The sequence below is a fragment of the Hibiscus syriacus genome, unplaced genomic scaffold (genome assembly GCF_006381635.1).
Source record: "Hibiscus syriacus cultivar Baekdansim isolate YM2019G1 unplaced genomic scaffold, ASM638163v2 tig00116968_pilon, whole genome shotgun sequence".
In the NCBI taxonomy this organism is placed as follows: Eukaryota; Viridiplantae; Streptophyta; class Magnoliopsida; order Malvales; family Malvaceae; genus Hibiscus; species Hibiscus syriacus.
In genome coordinates, this window is record NW_024063492.1 from 610,468 (window position 1) to 629,671 (window position 19,204).

Here is a 19,204-nt window from a genome sequence, read left to right on the forward strand (position 1 = left end):
AATGACGACGCAACACTCAAAACCATGCACGATTTCTCCTGAATTTCTTCTTCGTCGTCTATTTGGGTTCGAACACTTGTCTGGGAGTGAAGGGCACTTGGGTATCCAATGCCAACTTCTCCTTGAAACCTTGCAATACAAAATCTCTGGCCATGTGTGGCAGCACACACAGATCATACCCCGATGAACGTGCTCATAGTTGTGGTAACAAACAGACATAAACTTCCTGCACATCAGTTTTGGCAACCTTTCCACTTCCACCCACCTCCCTCCACTACCCAATTCCCACAATCTCAAACTCTTCGAGATTCCATTCCCCCAACCAAATACAGTTTCCCTCCATTGGTGTCAGTCACCAGCCTCACAAATGTAAGCTCCCCCGGCATTTCAGTGTTGAGGGTTTCCCATTTCCCATTGTCCAAGTCAAAGGACACTACAGAATACGGTTCAGGGGTAGCGAAACACAAAGACCCATTCAAGGACGCGCCTTCCTGATGGAAATTTTCAACCAGCAGCGGCTGCAAACCATCGTACTGTGTCCATGAATGATCCTTGGAGTCGTACAAAAAAGCATAATTGGAAGGGGATTTTGGGCAAAGCATGAAGAACTTATATCCATCCGCCGTGGAAACCAGAGTAAGCATCTCAAAGTCATAGGGGAAGAAAGGGAATTGAATAATCCTGGAAGATTTGGCCAAGAGATTGCAAACAAGGAAAGGACGAATTTGGGAGAGAGAAGCAGACAAGTCCGTTACATGATGAAAGGAGATTGAAGTTAGCAGCGGGAGGCGGCAAGAAAGAGAAGGGGAGTGCTAAATTGCGCCAAGCCCCACGGATTGTGTTATAGAGAGGGAAATGGCCATAGCACTGGCGATGGGAAAGCAACAAAAACGAAGACAACCGAGAAGCAGAGGAGTGTTTGGAAATGAAACAAGGGGAGAACACGAGACTTGAAACGCTTACGAGTTGACCTCAAACTCAAGAACGTTTTAAGAGGCAAAAACCAAGTATGTGCTCTAGAAGTTCCGGTGGTAGCTTGCTCCAATTCCCAGGATCCATCTCTGCTGATCTGCCTGTCCTACATTTCAAGCTTTTTGCAACAATGGGTTTTCCTGATCCCATCTTCGGATGAGAAGCCGCTCGATGCCGTGCTGAATATGGGGTTACTTTAAGGTTAACTAAAAGAGGGGGGGGGGGAACAAAGACTAAGAAGTTGGGTAAAAAGTCTTCTTTTGCTGCGTTAAGTGATTCACATTTCAAACCTATCTTAGAGATATAGAAGATAGAGAGACTGGAATATATACATATATAAAGTGGCAATTGCGTTAACGATTGAGCATCTGTTGAACATGCGGATTCCCAAATTCACACGCAGGAAATTTGACTAACGAGCGGTAAGGCAGGCCGGTTTATTATATTTAGGAAATTAGAGATATACTACTACTAGCCTTCTTAGTTTTAGGACAACAAATGATCCCTCCATTAAACGCTAATCATATGTATATATTATATCCTTTAAATAACAACAGACGGTCAAACGAAAAGAAAAAGAAATACAAATGATTGACAAGAAGCAAACAACTGTGTATATACACATACATATAATATATACAAGTGGAAGAAGAAGCTAAAGATGGCACGTTATATAGAACAACTCGGTGTAGCAGCAGATTCTAATCACTCCAATTATCTTGATCTTTAGTATGCGCTGTATCCTGCGTTTTTTAATTTGTTTAGTTAGAACAATCTTGTAAGACAGCCAAATGAGAATGCAGTCAAATGGAACAACAAGAAATGAAAAAGAAATCTTCGAACTTGGAAGAAGTACCGTGTCATCTGTCATCGGTTCGCATGGAGACCACACAAGAATTTGTCGATCGTTGCCGCCTGTGTATAGTTCCTGAAAACAGTGAACAATCAGTCACAGTCAAAAGGTGGCGAAGGTCAAAGATGTTCGGCAAGGCAGTCTTCAATAAAAAAGATCCGACTAGATTTCATGCTATGAAAACATATAATATATGCATGAAGCATTTGCTTTATTTTTGGTAAGCAATTTATTAAAAGTTAGATTCGAGTGGATTGGTTCTATAATGATCTGATAAAACTATTTCAACTCTTGTGCTTTAACAGTACAATCATTGTTTGAAAGATAGGGGTAAAAAATGTATATATCCAAAATAGCATTTTAGGGTAGTCTTAACATATTTATGTTCATAACCTACAAACATCTGATCAATAAGTGATGTCTTGTCTCACAAATGTCTTATCAATATATATAATTGGGTATACATCTTTAAGTACCTGAACTTGGCTTTAATGTCCAATTTGGTGCCTAAGCTTTTCTTGGATCAGTTAGCTACCTGTACTTGTCTTTTAAGGTTCAATTTGGGACCTTAAGTTTACTACCTGAACATGTTTTTTTAAGGTTCAATTTGGTACCTAAACTTCTCTTCCTGGTTCAAATTGGTATTGAACTTGGTATTTTTGCCAAATTGGTACTTACACTAAATGACTTATTTGAACCATGAAACCAAATTCAGGTACCAATTTGAAAAAAAAGGCAAGTTATGTACCTTATTGGACCAAAAAAAGGCCCAAGTACAAAATTGAATGGAACGTTGAAGCCAACCTCAGGTACCAAAATGTATATTTAGCCTTGGGAAAGTTGTAGAGAAACTATGTCATACCTGATCCTGTGAACTGAACCAACAACAGTTAACAGATTCATAGTGACCACGAAATGCAAGGGACATTTTACCCGACCAGATATCAAATGCCTACAAAATTCAATGGACGTTTAAGGTGTAATTGTTGGAAGAATATTATAATTTTAAAATATGAACTACACTCGCATAAAATCAACGAAATTGATGACATAGAAAAAATATTTTTACTTTCACAACTGTCATGCATGGGACAAAGACTTGAGCTGTTTCCTGAGATATGGCTAACTGAATTGCCTTGCTTGTTTGGAGGCGCACCATTTCAAAGTTTACAAGTGTATTGTATCCAGATTCAAGATCCCACAGCTTTATCCTTGAATCAGAGCCTGAATTCAATAGACAAAACACGAGACGAAGAGAAGTAATATTATTATGTAATTTGAAGAGATTATTGTCTAATTTTGTTTTACGTTTTCACAAAAAAAAGAGAAGGTTAAACAATTTCACAGATAGTTTTCTATATGATCAGAGTGGGCTCCATATAAAACCCACGAAGCAGTCAAATGGATCTAAGCTTAGAATCAATTAATATTGCAGCTTCATTTACAGATTATATCTAACTCAATTTCTGCTTTTGCATACCGATAGGCTATAGTCATCTAAACGACACCTGTAATCAGTTTTTAAAGCTACCTAATAGACTACAGCAGATTCCCTAATAACACATTGAACGCCCCTCAACTAATATGAATCAGCTTTAGCTAGAAATAACTAACAAGGGAAAAAAAATCAAACTCAACCTGCACTTAGAAGGTACATGCCATCATCGGTTACTTTTAAACCAGTTACAGCACCATAATGAGCAGTGGCACGATCTTGAATGGAAAGCATCCCCGGATGTAATCTTTGTCTTGCAGAACTCTTAGCTGGCATTCGACCGATAGTTAACTGTTTCATTCCATGCCCGTTGGCATATTTCTTTTGTGGAGCTCGTGGTTTTCCCAATGAGTTTTGGCCTGCTGACAGTGACTTTGAGACTGAGACCTGCAAAGGTACAACAGAAAGAAATTCACGAGGAAAAAGATCTTTACACTCATTATCCAAACCAAAGGAAGAGCTTAGCACTCCTGGCCAAAAGATAAATAAATAAAGGAAGAGTTTTACACTATATAATAAAAAATTATCAAGATAAAAAATCTAATTTGACACGATGAGCTATTTAAGAAAAAATGCAAGTGGAGCATGCGGCTAGGACAAAAACCATAAAACAAAATATAGCATTTGTCCTAATGGATGGGGGAGGGAGGGTCGAATTGTGTCTGATACTTTGATACCAGCACAACAGTTATAAGACAATGTCAATTTTCTTAAACTCGTCTACCCTGAAAATCTGCAATTGTCCCTTTATACATGAATCAGGATGATCTGACAGCATAATAATCCACTCCAGGAAAAGTTAACTAGAATTGCCATCATTCCTATCATGGTACATAAATAGCAAACAATCAGTTCTCCTTGATTTGGACAAACAGAAGATTACATCCATGACTATTTTAACCAAATTCAAAATATTAACTTCAAATGTAAATTATGATCTTGTAACTAGTTTGGAATAGGACCAATAAAGAAGAAGAAAGTGGATGTGATGCAACAAACCCAAGCTTACAACAAGCATACCTTATTTGCAGCAGAACGAGCCAAGACAGGTGGTCGCCGTCCGAGTTGAGACTGCGACTGATCCAGAACAAGAAAACATCCAGCACGTCGAATGTCCCAAAATCGAATTGCACCGTCACACCCACCAGTTATCAAGACCCACTCACTTGAAGTAGACCATTCCACAGTCATTACTCCATCTGCCACCACGGAATCACATAGAACTTAGCATTTCATGTTAACAATTTCCAGTACCCTAGAATTTATTTACCAAGCGTGAAAACTGAGAATCGGGGTTGTAGCACTGCTAGCTTTATGAGTTCATCATTTGATGACGGAATGGTCAAATTCTTACCACCAGTTAAAGGGAAGATGTATTTCGTACCATAAAGAAAATATCCAAAAATGGTCTTTTAAATATAAGCATGCCTCCCTCCCCTCAAGATGAAGAAGAAGAAGTAGCAAACACAGTGAATCTATTCTCATGCAGCCAATTGCAATTTAAAAGAAGAGTTCATACTTTAGGCTGCAAGACCAAAATAAACTTGAGAGTAAAAGATAGTTCTCTGGCTGCAGGGCTGGTCGAAAATCAGATAAGCTGCTACATGTACACAACATCATAGTCCTGCAGCCAAAGAACCTATACGTTAGACAACTTCTTGTCTAACTTTAGCTAAGACAAAAATATATTGATCGCAGTGGACCTGAAAAGAAGGGTCAGATTTGAGAAGTTTTCTATTATAATTTATATCAACAATTCAGCATACTTACTGGTGCATATAAACCACATAATCTGGATGTCAAATGCAGCATTCAGACAACCAATAAAAAATGTGCATTCTTAATTATAAAAAACTTAGCACAAAATGTTAACTCTGAGTACAAATTCTACATAAAAGCTATCAATAATCAATGGCAGCCAATCAATAAAAGCAAGAAATGGAAATGGACTAATTCCATCAACTTTCAGCATACCACGGTGGCCAGACAAAGTGTGAGCAAATGCCCCCGAAGCAATATCACAAAGTCGAACTTGCACATCTTCAGTTCCAGCAGCAATCAACATATGAGATGTTGCCAGTGGAGACATAGCAGTCCTATAAACCTTTCCAGGCATTTTAAAATTCATCACCACCTATAACAACAAACAAATCAGTTTAAAGAAAACCCAGAATCGGTATTCACAATACAAACAATATAAAACAAATAAAATACCTGGGTGGTATTCGTATCCCAAACTTTGATATAATGGTCATAAGAACCTGTAACGAATAGTCCGGTGTCAACAGGATACCAAATGGCGGATGAAATGGCATATTTATGTCCCTTTCCGTGTTGCTTATCGACTGAAAACAAACATTTGTGTTTGGCAATCAAACCATTTCCTTCATAGTTAGTTGCCCTTTGAACATCATAAACAGCAGCTGATGCATCGGATGCACCCGATAACAAATATCTTCCCTCAGTCAAATCCACCTATTTGCACGATAACCCAAAAAAGGCCATAAATTTCTATACATATAAAGAAAGAAAAGTATAGTTTAATTATAATCATAAGAAAGCAGGTAACTGAAGGAGCTGTATATTAAAAAAGCGAACACCTGAAGGGAATTGATGGAGCCTCTGTGAGGAGAAACGATGTCTTTGTTATTGGAGAGTTGGAGATTCGAAATCCGATTGGATTTGATCCAACTGGAAAAGGAATTCGGACGGATTTTACCCATTTCTCTATCTCCGATTTCCTTCCACATTTTCGTAGCATCTCTTCAGCCTCAACTTTTTTTATATAAAAAAAATCTCCTGTTTCTTCTTCTTCTTCTTTTTTCTCTTTCCAGTTATCAAAGCCTTTCTCGGCTTCAAATTTTAAACATCAGAAACAGGCACAATTCCCCTGTTTGGCAGTTGCTTCCCTCCCTCCCTCGAGTTTCCGAGCTTTTGTCTGAATCATCCCCCTTCCCCTCCCTTGTTTCACAGAGCTGCTGCTTCCACAACTACACAGGGGTGTTTGGAGAGGGTGGGCTGCCCGTGGTATTCTTTTGATGGGTGATTTTTTTGGGCCCTTTGGACTTTTGGGTCATTTACACCATCTAGCTGGAGCTGATAACCGAAAGAAAAACATATCCAAAATTTCTTTTGATTCTTATTTAGTCAGGGATGATATTAATTTTAATATTACTTTTCAATTACCAGTAATTATTTTTTTTAATTTTTTCATACTATGTCCTTTATTTTGACTTTTCTCTTGAGTTTTTGAATTTAAAATAAGAATTTATACATTTATGACACGTTTTTTTTTATTTTGTTACAGTTTTTCTTTGTTCTTGTGTCAAATTCCTTATGACTTTTGGTAAGTTTTTCGTATATCTATGCAATCGTGTTGGTGCTTGCACAAATATCCTCACATTTGTTTTCTAATTGGTTTGTCGGTAATCACATACTACTAAATTTATTTTTTGGTAAAATGTTATTTGTTGATATAACTAGAATTGTATAGCGAAATAGTCTGTCAAATTTTTTAATTCACTCACCACTCTTTTATTATTTCGTAAAGCGTTTAGTTCAACAAAAACAATGAACTTTATGAAGATTATTTAGTTCTTTTGATATTTGACGTTATTCTCAACGGAATATTTTTTCATATCTTTGGCATTAATAATTTTATTTTATGTATGAGTTTTTATGTGACTATTGTCTCCAATTTTCTCTTTGAATGCGTTGTAATTTTGATTCATTCAATTGTTTCTATTAATGGAATTTAGTTTTCATTGTTAAAAAAATCTATAGTAATTACAAAATAGAGTAAAGTAATAAATGGTCCCCGACTATTAGATTATTTTATTAAGTCTCTCGATTATTAAAAGTTATAAAATAATTATCCAATTATAGAGTGTTGCTTTGTTGAGTCCATCGATTATAAAAAATTACAAAATAGTCATCTGACTATTCATTATGTTCCAAACTCATCATTTTCCGTTGAAAATTGACGATATTATGAGTTATATGTTATATGCTAATTGTGATATAAAAAATCTAATCTCAGAATCTCAAACGACTATTATATCTCAGTCATCGTGTTAACGTCCAGCTTAGGCAATCGTCAATTTTTAACAGAAAATGGATGGATTTGGAATATAATGGATAGTCAAACGACTAATTTGTAACTTTTAATAGTCTAGAGACTTAACAAAACAACATTCTATAGTTGAAGAATCATTTTATAACATTTAATAGTCAATATCCTATAATTAGGAGACAATTTATATACTTTACCCCGTAAAATAATATTTATTCATAATATTTTTAATCATTAATAATATACAAATATACACAATTACTTAAATTTAATGCTTCCATAAAAATAACTCATCCTTTAATTATTAAATTTAACGAATAATATGCGGTTGCCAGTTGTAACAAGGAAGCAAACCATGAAAATTATACGTAGTGATACTAAAGTAGTTCATGTATAATTGTTATTTTCACTCTTGAATTAGGGTCATTACTTGACCGTCTATCATATTATTTAATTATTTAAAATAGATTAATTAAATAATTTATTATTACTTCAACATTTAATAAAAAATAACGTTATAAATAATATAGTTAATACAATTATATATTTAATCTTTATTATTTATATATTATATTAAATTAATTTTAATTTAATAAATTAATCCCTTAATTGGATAATAACACATGCCATCAACGATATATATTATATTATTATCATAATAATCGAAAAAACAGATATTATAATATTAATATTTAATTTAAAAAATTAAAATATTAATGAAAAAAAAACCAGTCCCTCAATCCCTCAACCCAAAATTTCAAAATAAAATACAGAGAGGAAAGAAAAAAAAGAAAAGAAAATAAGGCCGAAAAATGACAAGAAAGAATCTAGCTGCTAAGCTCCCTATATCTCTGCAAAAACACCATTGGGCATTGGCTTGCATCAATTCACACGTTGACACATACAAAACAACTTTTAAGTTTAGAGTAAACTACACATTTAGTACCTAAAGTATTTGTTTTGATCCGTTTTAGTACTTAAATTTTTAATTTTTTAAAATCGTACCTAACGTTTAGTTTTTGTTTCATTTTAGTACCCACCGTTAAAAAGTTAATACATTTAGTATCTAAACTATCGTTTTTGGTCCATTTTAGTACTTAAACTTTCAATTTTTTTAAAAATTTAACGTTAAATTTTGAACGGGCACTAAAATGAAATAAAAATTAAACTTTAGATATAGTTTTGAAACAATTGAAAGTTTAGGTACCAAAATGAACTAAAACTGATAATTTAAGTACTAAACACATAATTTACCCTTAATTTTATTATATTAAGCAAACAACAAATACTAGGGTGTGCAAAATTGAATGTCGGATCCGGTCTGATCCGAAAATTAGGATATCCAAAAATTTCGGATATTTAAATAGTGATTCTTATCAAATATCCGATTTTTCAGACTGAATATCTGAATTCGAAAATAAAATTTAATTTGACAAAAAAATTAATTTTAAAATTTTAAATTTTATGACTTAATGTAATTTATTTGACATTTCTACTATATATATATATATATATATTTAATTACTACAAACAATAAATAATTAAATACTCTAATATTTATTGAGTTAGAGCTTTAATGGAATAGTGTGTTACACATCATTTATTAGGCTAAAGTATCTAAAATCTAAAGGTAGAATTTTTTCCGGATAATCCTATATCTGATCCGATTATCTGAAAAAATTTCAGGTGTCCAATCCGAATTATCCGAAAAATGAAAAAATGAATATTTAAAATTTCGGATCGGATCACCGAATCAACAGAAAAAAATTAAAGAATATACCTTTTAGCTTTTATCTTACATTGTCAAGAAACATAACCTAAACACTCTAATATACATATATAAGCTAACCCCATTAAACTCTTTAACTCATGAAATTAATATGTTGTAAATTATTATGTTAGTTCCTATAGTTTTATTTTTTTAATTTTATAAAATACATTTTTTAAAATACTTCTTCTCATGTGTCTTCATGGAGATATTAGGAGAGAAGTCTGGCAGGTAATTAATGGGTATGAAAATGATATTTCGGTAAAAACACCTCTAAAACCACTCCATTATTTATTTTTGAAGTATTTGGTTTCTTCTTCCAAAAAAAAAATATTTGGTTTCAGTTGTCACCAACTTTTTTTTAAAGAGGAAATGGTGAAATAATATATGAATTGAAACAAAACCAGAAAATAAAGAAACAAGAGAAGTAGCTTTCATGGTGTAAGCCACCGCTGCTGGTTTTTGGCAAGTCCAAAGCTCTGCTCTGCTTTATTCTTTGGTCTCGCTCTTTTCATTCCATGTGAATATTTCTTTTCCTCTTTCAATACGCATTATCTTATTGTTGTTGGCGTTTCCTCCTATAACTTACTATTTGCTCCCGCAAGAGATTTTGCCTTTTTCCATTTGGGCTCAATCATTGATTTATGAGGTCATTGCTGTAATCGATACTTGTTTGTGGATTTCCATTTCAGTTTTATTATATTGTAACTGTTCAATAACTGACTTCCATTACGGTTTAAATGCAATTGCGTCAGTATGTTTTTTTTGATCCAATCCATTTTTCTCCAGCTGTTGACATCCAGATCGTAGGCGGTTATTTCCTTGGAGAAGATGATGTGTCCTTTCTCAGGTGAACAGTTCGAGTTTGAAGATGTTCCACAGTCGCCGGAGTCCTTAGCAACCAGAGATTTCTCTGCCAGTTGACCTTCATCTCGGACCGGAGACTGGGAATCGAAGCTTGAGGATGTTCAAGTGGATGAAGTTGAATCCACTCTCAAAGAAGCTCTCTCCTTAAACTATGAGGTGGGCAAGAGCTTATATTTGTCAAATCGATCTGTTCTTCAAACCCATCATTTGCAAGCTAATTTGTTTTGTTTTTCGAACGATTTGCAGGAAGCAAGGGCGCTGTTGGCGAGGCTACAGTATCAAAGAGTGAATTTCGATGCAGCGCTTCAGGTTTTTCAGGGTCTTGACATCAAAAGTTTGACACCAAGGATAACTATGGCTATTGTTGAGAGAACCCGGCAACGCAAACCACGATCCAAAGGTGACGTTATCCCTCCTACTGCGATGTCAGTGCAGTCAGTGAGCTTACTTCTGGAAGCCATTTTATTGAAAGCAAAATCGTTGGAGGAACTTTGGGCATATTACAGGTATTTCTAATTTCTCCCTACTAGGAACTTACATAATTGGTTTGCTTCACAATAGACTGCTTACTTCTTAGGAAGTACTGATCTTATAATCTTACGATTCCCTGAGCATGTCTGGATCAAGATGAGCGATGATTTAGTGTAGTTTCGATTGCATTTAACCAAGTTCTTGGACAGTTCAAATGACATTGCCCTTGTTGGTGGATGGCTTATATATCTATGGAATTGTTGTTAGAATGTAAGCTTTAAATGGTTTTGATGCTTTGTGTTTTTTACATTTATCAGAGGCTGCAAACGATTGCAAATTAATTTTAGACGTAGTTGAGGCGGCACTGCCTAATGGAATGCATGAGGGAATTGCAGAAGATTGCAAGCTACAAGAAATATTTCACAAAGCATTGGAATTGCTTCCTAATCTATGGATTAAGGTTGGTTATCTCGATGAAGCTATAACCGAGTATCGTCGTGCTTTAGTCAAGCCATGGAATTTGGATCCCCAAAGGTTAGCAAGCGTACAAAAAGACTTGGCTGCCACACCAAGGTTTTAAAAAACGGTCCGCGACCGCGATTTCGGTCGCGATATAACGGTTTCGCCGCCGTCCGAATTACCCCGACGGCCGCAATAGCATCCGCGGCCGCAATAGCGACCGCGATTTAAAACCCTGTGCCACACTACTTTATGGTGGTGTTGAAATACCCCGAATAGTAATACAGAGGAAGCAATACTTATCCTTCTAGCATTTATGCAAAAAATGGCTTTTGGAGAAATAAAGTGGGATGCAGAAATTATGGATCATCTCACTTTTGCTCTCTCAGTTACTTAGCAGTTTGAATTAATAGCAGAACATGGGGAGCAGGCCCCTCCGGGCATATATGACAGAGCTGAGAGGTGGTATTTTCTTGCTCTTTGTCATGCTTCTGCTGGACAGAATGAGGTGGCATTGAACTTGTTAGAGAAGGTTCCAGCCTGTCCGAAGCAAAGCACGAATCTCATATCCTTGCTTTATTGTTTGGTGCTTATATATCTTCTCAAGATCCAAGATCCAAAGCATGCTCATCATGGAATAACTTTTGCTCGTAATGTGATCAATTTGGCGGATGAAGTGAATGGACATTTCAAGGTTCAAGCCCATAAGTTCCTTGGCATTTGCTATGGGAATGCTGCTAGAATTTCCATATCAGATTCTGAAAGAACTCTCTTCCAGAAAGAATCCTTGACCTCTCTTAACTATGCTTCTCTCAGCATGAAGGAAGACCCAGAAGTGATGCTTAACCTCAGTTTGGAAAATGCAGTTCAGAGGAATTTTGATGTAGCCTTCGACAACGCAATGAAGTATTCTAGCATGGTGGCTTAAAACTCGGGAAGAGGATGGAAGTTATTAGCATTAATACTTTCTGCTGACAGGCGGTTCAAAGATGCTGAAACAATACTTGAGTTTGCTTTAGATGAAGCCAGTAGGATGGATCAGTTAGAACTTCTTAGATTGAAAGCTGTACTTCAGATTGCTCAGCAACGGCCCAAGCAAGCAATTGAAACTTACCGAACCTTGCTGTCTCTGGTTTGAGCACAAAGAGAAGCACAGTCTAGTAACTCTGTTCATGCAAATAGTTCTGATACAGAGGTACGAGTTCTTTGGCCTCAAACTGGAGTATGAACTACATTCATGCATTTTCAGATTATGGTTGTAATTAACTTAAAATACTGGCTAGTTCGACACTGTTGTTCAGTGATCTTTTCTCTTTAAACAAGAGTAAAAGAAAAACCTAGCTAAAGGTGAAAAAGCAAAACGTTTTTCACCATTGTTCTGATGTCTTCTGCTGACTGCAGCTGAAAGAAATATGGAAATGGCTGTCTGGCAAGATCGAGCTCTACTATTTATACCAATTTTGATTCGTGGCCTGATGCAGAAATATGTTTAGACAAAGCTAAGTCAATTGAACTTTATTAACCCAAAAGTTGGCACTTGGCATACAACAAGTACAAGTCTATCTACCACTGCATGCTTGTTTATGCGGTTCCTTTTTAATTTCAAAGGTGTTTGTTTTGCAGGTTTGTTATTTGAAGCCCAATCACTTTATAAAGAGGCCCTGGTATCATTCTCAGTCTCACTGTCAATAGAACCAGATTACGTACCAAGCATTGTTTCAACAGCATCATTACTCCGGCAATTTGGTGGTCAATCACTTCCAATCGCAAGAAGCTTCCTAATGAATGCTCTTCGTTTAGATCCTACAAATCATGATGTATGGATGAACCTTGGATTGATTGAAAAAATGGATGGTTCGTTATAATTTGTAGATACCAATTTTCTTAAAATATAGAACTAGTAGGAGAGATGACTCTTCCACCACCATATCTTTTAAAGCAACAACCATACCAACAAACGTGCAACAACCGAACAAGGAGTCTAGTTGCATTAGGATTCTATTGTTAATAGGATTATAAAAATAGTTAGTTTTTTCCACTATAAATACATGTAATCTTTCCCATTTGTAACACACGATTTACATACAAGATACAGAGGAAAGCACGAAAAAATACAAAGACAAAGCTATTGTAAATGATTCGAAAATGAAATAAAAGGTAGCATCTTTTTTACATTGATTCGTTCATTTCTCGCATGTGCATGTTATTTTTCTAGAGAGTTGGTTTAAATAACCCAAAGTGTGGGTTGCGCCGATGACCAAAAAGGGGTGGGGTTTCGAAGTTTCGAACATCTACTCCTGAGGCATGTTCATTTTTTTAAAGTATTTAATATTCCCCTAAGTTAATCTTAATCTTTAATTTACCTTGAAATTTACCCTTTAATTTTACTTTTATATTAATTTCGTCCTATATATATATATATATATATTTAATTATATTTATTTATTTATTTACTATATTCCTCTTTTTTTTATTTATATTATATTATTTTATTATATATCTTATATCATTATATATATATATATATATATATATATATATATATGTATAGATGTATTAATTTTTCTCCATTTACTATGTATATATTTTTCTTAATATTATATTTTATACGTTTTTATATATATTTTCTTAATATTCTATTTTTGTTTTTATTTATTTATATATATTATATTTTTATTTTATTTTTTATTTTATTTCTTAATATCATATGTATCTTTATTTTTTCTTTGTTTTACTTAGTATTATATATTTATTATTTTTATTTGTTTTAGTAAATACTACTTTATATGTACACATTATTTTTATTCCTTTTTAATTTCTTTTACATTTTTTTATTTTTTTACTCCATTAATTTTTTCTCTTTATCTGTTTCTTTGTTTTTTAACATTTTATTCATTTTGTTTAATTTTATTTAATTTTTTTTTTATTTTTTAGGTGTTTTGTTATTTTTCATTTTTTCTTGTTTTATTTATTATTCTCACGTTTGCACACTTGCTATCCTAATTCGATTTTATACTCTGCTACGAATCTAACGTTTTTATCTTTTAAGGGTATTCAAATCAATCAATTGTAAGTAATTTGAATCGGGTCTGTTAAATTTTAATTTAAATTTCAAATTTTCGCAACTAAGACAACCGACAAATTAATTGGTACCGAAAGGGTGGTTTAAGGGTGATAATCCTTCCTTGATCGTAACCGACTCCCGAACCCGACACATTTCTGGTAAAAAACGCGGATCAGGTAAGATGGTGTCCGACCCACCTAAATTCGTTTTAAAATGGTCGATGGCGACTCCAATCCATATTTTTCAAGTCGAAGCCCAATTTCGGGGCCCAACCGAAAGACGGTTACGACAGCTTGGCGACTCCGGACATGTAAGTGAGTCAGACCAAAATTAATTTTCGGTTGTCTTTTTTAGCGAAAATTACAAGTTTAAATTTTAATTTATTTATTCGATTCTAATTGTTTATCTTTGATTATTTTTCAAATAAATAGTTGTACTGACGTTTTTTTAATGATTTCAGATTTTTCAAAATTTTCATCTCAGGCTCTATACCCGAGCTCCGAACCCTTTTAAGTGGGGGCGAAAGTGACGCTTTCGTGGGAATTTATTCTTCGTATGGGCATAAGGGAATGTTTCCTCTCGAGTTTAACTTAGTCCACACGAGCTTGTAATGGGCTTAGGACTAAGGGTCTGGTAAGCCCAAGGGGGCACCGGCAATGAGAACTCGGGTACCGTTTTTTAGAACCTAAACCGAGAGGCTATGGAGAATTAGAGCCCACCCCAAAACCTCATTCCAAATTCTAGGTTGTTTTGTTTCATGCTTTACTTTCTGTTCAAAGCATGTAAACTAGAAATTTATGCGGTTAGGTCTTGTTCAAAATCAACTTGCGAGATAGAGATCATGTCCAGATAGGAATAATAAACATGTGGGGTAGATATCTTGTAGGGTATGACTTTTATTTTCATGATTGTTTTGATTATTATCTTTACCTTACTAACTCTTTTCATTTTTTTCTCTCTTTTATTTTTATTTCAATCATCTGTATCATTAAAGAGAGGTGTTGATCCACCAAAAAACGTGTTCGTTAACCATAAATAATTTGTATTAATGAAAAAAGGGGTTGTAATACAAGAGATAAGAACGCAGGGGTCCGACTATGGTCAGAAAAGACTCAGAAAGAAAAGGAGGACAATCTGCAAGGCAACTATGTGTCACATTCGATCAAGAAGACGTGGTGCCCACAATCAAATACATCAAAAGTTAACTTTTCAAAAATGGGTTGACAAATGTGGTAGGGGCAAGACGAGAAAAATATTACTAACCTCGAGAATCCATTCAAAGACTACAAGAACAAGATGGCAAGTCATTGTCGACAAATTCAAGAAACAAGCAAATGAACTTCGGATAATCCCTTTGATGGAGGATTTCAATGGAGTTTCTGATTCAATAAAGGATGAAAGCCAAAGATGAAGTCATTCGATACTTTTGGAAACCAGTACAAAAAACAACTCAACATTTTCACGGTTCATCCAGAGAGGTCGGAGCAGTTCAACAGGTTATTCAACCGGCGAAAGACAAAGACAAATGACTAGTCAACCTGTTATGGGTTTAGAGGATTTAGTCCGAATGTACCTTTAAATATGTTTATTGTCTCTTAAAAGATAAAACACTTTTGTCCCAATAAAGATTATTTATAATAACATACATGTTTTTGGATCAATGCCTCGAACATTTCATGCATTTTTGCATTTTGCATCTACATTTCATTTTTAAGCATTTTCATAAACATGAAATTTCTTCATGGAGGATTCGATGAAGTGGTCTTAACCACATAACACCACATGGAAGCAAGATTTTAACAATTAAAGAAAAAACTGAAATCAGTACAATGGGAGCTTGATTAGTTGATTGTAGGACTAAGCCTGCCAGGATGATCTGAAAGAAGAGTCCCTATCTCCTAAGGGCTACGATGTTGAAGTTGTTTGCAGTTACCATATAGGAACTCCCAAACATTCCTCTGAGAACTGTAAGGCATTGAAGCGCAAGATCCAAAACCTGATGGCTTCAGGGGCATGGACAGCCGAAGAAGGGGGCATTGCATATGCCATTTGCACTTAGAGGATTGTTTTGTTTGAACACTTCTTTGATCTTTTATGTTTGTTTAATCTTTTAAACGATTGAATTTATGCTACTTTCTAAGGTGGAGCAATTGAACAAATTTTAATCTTTAGTTCTTCGAATATTAAATGAATTAAGGATTCTTTTAATTCTTCAAGAATTATAGATTTTTAACATATGCCAAGATTATATCGTTCTTATCCTGTCTCAAACCCCAAAATAAAATACCTTGATTCTTTACCCAAAATAACTCATGGTCATTACCAAAAAGACCAAATTTTGACACTACCTCCCTTTGAATTTTTTTTAAACAATGTCTTTATCTTTTTGATACACCCATACCTTTCTTTGAGTCAATAAAGTCATGCCATTGTCTTTTTAGACTCAAAACTGACATTTTTATACCATTAAAACCCAAGGCATTGAGTTGTTCATTTGAACATGAGCATTCTTCTAAGACACAACTTGGGGCATCTCGTAGGGAGCCTGAACATTGGGATATGTTGGGGGCAAGAAGCAGAAAGAAAAATCCACTCAAAATAATTCTACCATGCATTAATTACACTGTTTTCATGTGAATAAAAATAATCCTGAAAATCTATCCCCCTGGGTATACCTCTTCTGTGAAAGCTTCCATGTATGAAATGATGAACGACATTCTTTCTTTATCCCTTTATAACAAGAGAAAATATATATCCCTTGTGTCCCCCTTTTGAGCCTATAGTATTTTTTCTTCTGATTCAACCCTAACCAAGAATCACCCTTCACACTAAGGGGCAAGGTGGAGAAAATTTGCTCGCATGAGTGAAGACATTGATTCAGATGAGGTACCAAAAGGTGAACCAAATGCCAAGTGCAAAAATTCAATCAGAACAAAAAAAAAATAGAAAAAAGCAAAGAGAAAATAAAAAAGAAAAAAGAAGACAAGATGCATATGCAAAGATTATATCGATTCAAACGACGCATCGAGATTTAAACTATGAGATTGATCAAGCACAATCATTTCCGAATCACTGAACCACTTCACTCGAAGATCATAGAGCATCAAATGAGATTGATCAAGCACAATCATTTCTGAATTACTGTATCACTCTACTCGAAGATCATGGAGCATCAAGAGAGAAACACATACGAGCAGATTCAAATTGAGCAATATATGATCGAAGGCATCAGAATGAATTGATCATTGGTTCAATCACCGTTAAACACTTGTTTGAGCCTTTTATCCCTTTCTTTTATAATCATGAACCATGACCTATGTTACGTGCCTTAAAAGTCCATTCTAATCATACATGAATTTCTGAACAGAAGAGACTATCTTCAGATTTCATACCGCCCATCAGGATTAATCTTTATTTACAAATAATAGTGTAATTAATATATGATAGAGAAAAATAACAAATGGGGGTTCAAGACGTAAATTACTGAATGACGTCTTGAAACCAAAGGAGGATTCGAGTTGAAAACCTGAAAAGGTGACTCGAATACAAAAATTGGGCAGTTGAGGCGATAGCACAAATTCCTTGATAAGGCATCGCACAATCCGAGCGTGACTATGAAAGCTGGGAATCGGAGAACACTTCCAATAGAGGAGCATCCAAGCTACCCCATCAAACCTTTGAGCATCAAATAAACAAAAATGCCAAACCTTTGACCAAACACAATAACTTGAGACTTTTTTATCGTTTCCTTACTTAACCATTTCCCAAAAATAGATTTGATATTGGCACGTGTCAAATAACTATAATTTATTAAAGGATTAACAATGTAATTAATTCTTTGATATCCATTAAACTCTAGTTTTATGATTTGTCTCAATTGTAAATCCGTGAAAGGGGTAATATTTTCAAAACTTTTGATTAAACATTTTTCGAAACTCTTTTTTGATATTTTCAGAACTTTGAAAATAAAAGAGAAAGAAAAACATTTTTTTTCAAAACAAGACAATCTCTCTAGAGTGGATCTTGGTAAATGACATGTGGCTCGCAAACACAAAACTCATGCTTAGAATCAATGCTGAAGCAAGAAATCAGGAACAATGAGGGCATCTTTGAAGATTCAACATCAAATGTTGGGACATTTTTTTAGATTTAACATCAAATGTTGGGGTAGTTTTTGATATTCAACATCGAATATTGGGGTATCTTTGGGAATTCAACATCCTGATGCAAATTATCAGACCTTTTGAAGGCATTTCCTCCATATGCAGGAACAAGCACACAAAGCACGAGACTCCATCCAGGGGATAAAATAGAACTAATTCATGTTACATGCATCTTAGACATACTTAAGAGCATCACATTTATCATTTTTAGTATACATAAGTTTTTGCAGCTTTTAGAGTCAAGTTTCAACTTCAAGATGAACGATGCTCGATTCAAAAGCACATGGTGGTTGCTCTACCTCACAGCGAAGGGGCGACTGTCTGACAACAAAACAACTTTCCAGTTTCAGTCAGAGTCAATTTTAACTTCACGGCGAAGGATATTGAACTCAAAGCGACACAATTTGCTCGAGAGTAGATTTCAACTTCACGACGAAAGATATCTAGCTCGAAGCCAAACTTCACAATAAAGGGGTCATCCACGGTTTCGACTTCACGGCGAAAGGAATCGTGTCCACCCGCAACATACAATACTTGGATTTCAACTTCACAACAAAAGATATCCAAGTTAAGGCTCAACTTCACGATGAAAGAGCCACCTGTGATTTCAACTCCACGACGGAGGATATCGTACCCACACATCCACGATTTCAACTCCACGACGGAGGATATCGTGCCACTTGAGACAACACAAGTTCAACTTCACAACGAAGGGACGACTGGTTGTCAACAAACAATTTCCCAATTTCAGAGCCAATTTCAACTTCACAGCGAACGATATTGGACTCGAGACAGCACAAACTCAACTTCACAGCGAAGGGGCGGCTGGCTGTCAACAAATAATTTCCTAGTCCCAGAGCCAATTTTAACTTCATGGCGGAGGATATTGGACTCGAAACAATACAACTTACTTGGATTTCAACTTCACGACGAAGGATATCCAATTCCAAGGCTCAACTTCACAACGAAGGGGTCATCCACGGTTTCAACTTCACGACGAAGGGAATCGTGCTCACCATT

At 35.1% G+C, this 19,204-nt stretch overlaps 2 protein-coding genes and 1 pseudogene across 2 annotated transcripts; 1 reads left to right on the forward strand and 2 right to left on the reverse strand.

Moving 5' to 3' along the window:
• Nucleotides 1-279: 279 nt before the first annotated feature.
• Nucleotides 280-940, reverse strand: LOC120191441 (F-box/kelch-repeat protein At5g43190-like). The gene has a single exon (XM_039194394.1). The coding sequence runs from the start codon at nt 642-644 to the stop codon at nt 294-296; it is 351 nt and encodes a 116-aa protein (XP_039050325.1). The 5' UTR covers nt 645-940; the 3' UTR covers nt 280-293.
• Nucleotides 941-1,614: 674 nt separating this feature from the next.
• Nucleotides 1,615-6,284, reverse strand: LOC120191384 (WD repeat-containing protein ATCSA-1-like). Its single transcript, XM_039194344.1, has 9 exons — nt 5,921-6,284; nt 5,535-5,795; nt 5,295-5,454; nt 4,341-4,519; nt 3,464-3,707; nt 2,895-3,049; nt 2,688-2,777; nt 1,829-1,900; nt 1,615-1,715 (listed from the first exon to the last, which is right to left on the reverse strand). Exons 1-9 carry the CDS (start codon nt 6,068-6,070, stop codon nt 1,674-1,676), a joined length of 1,353 nt encoding a protein of 450 aa, XP_039050275.1. The 5' UTR covers nt 6,071-6,284; the 3' UTR covers nt 1,615-1,673.
• A 3,535-nt stretch (nt 6,285-9,819) lies between these two features.
• On the forward strand, nt 9,820-12,206 carry LOC120191388 (annotated as a pseudogene).
• The last annotated feature ends 6,998 nt before the right edge of the window (nt 12,207-19,204 follow it).

Bases quoted from the DNA above. Each gene is read 5' to 3' on its own strand.
- LOC120191441 (XM_039194394.1), bottom strand. From the start codon at position 644: ATGCTTACTCTGGTTTCCACGGCGGATGGATATAAGTTCTTCATGCTT.
- LOC120191384 (XM_039194344.1), bottom strand. From the start codon at position 6,070: ATGTGGAAGGAAATCGGAGATAGAGAAATGGGTAAAATCCGTCCGAAT. The intron at 1,901-2,687 runs GTATGACATAGT...CACTGTTTTCAG, and splicing joins GGTTCAGTTCACAGGATCAG to GAACTATACACAGGCGGCAA. The intron at 1,716-1,828 runs GTACTTCTTCCA...TAAAAAACGCAG, and splicing joins AACCGATGACAGATGACACG to GATACAGCGCATACTAAAGA.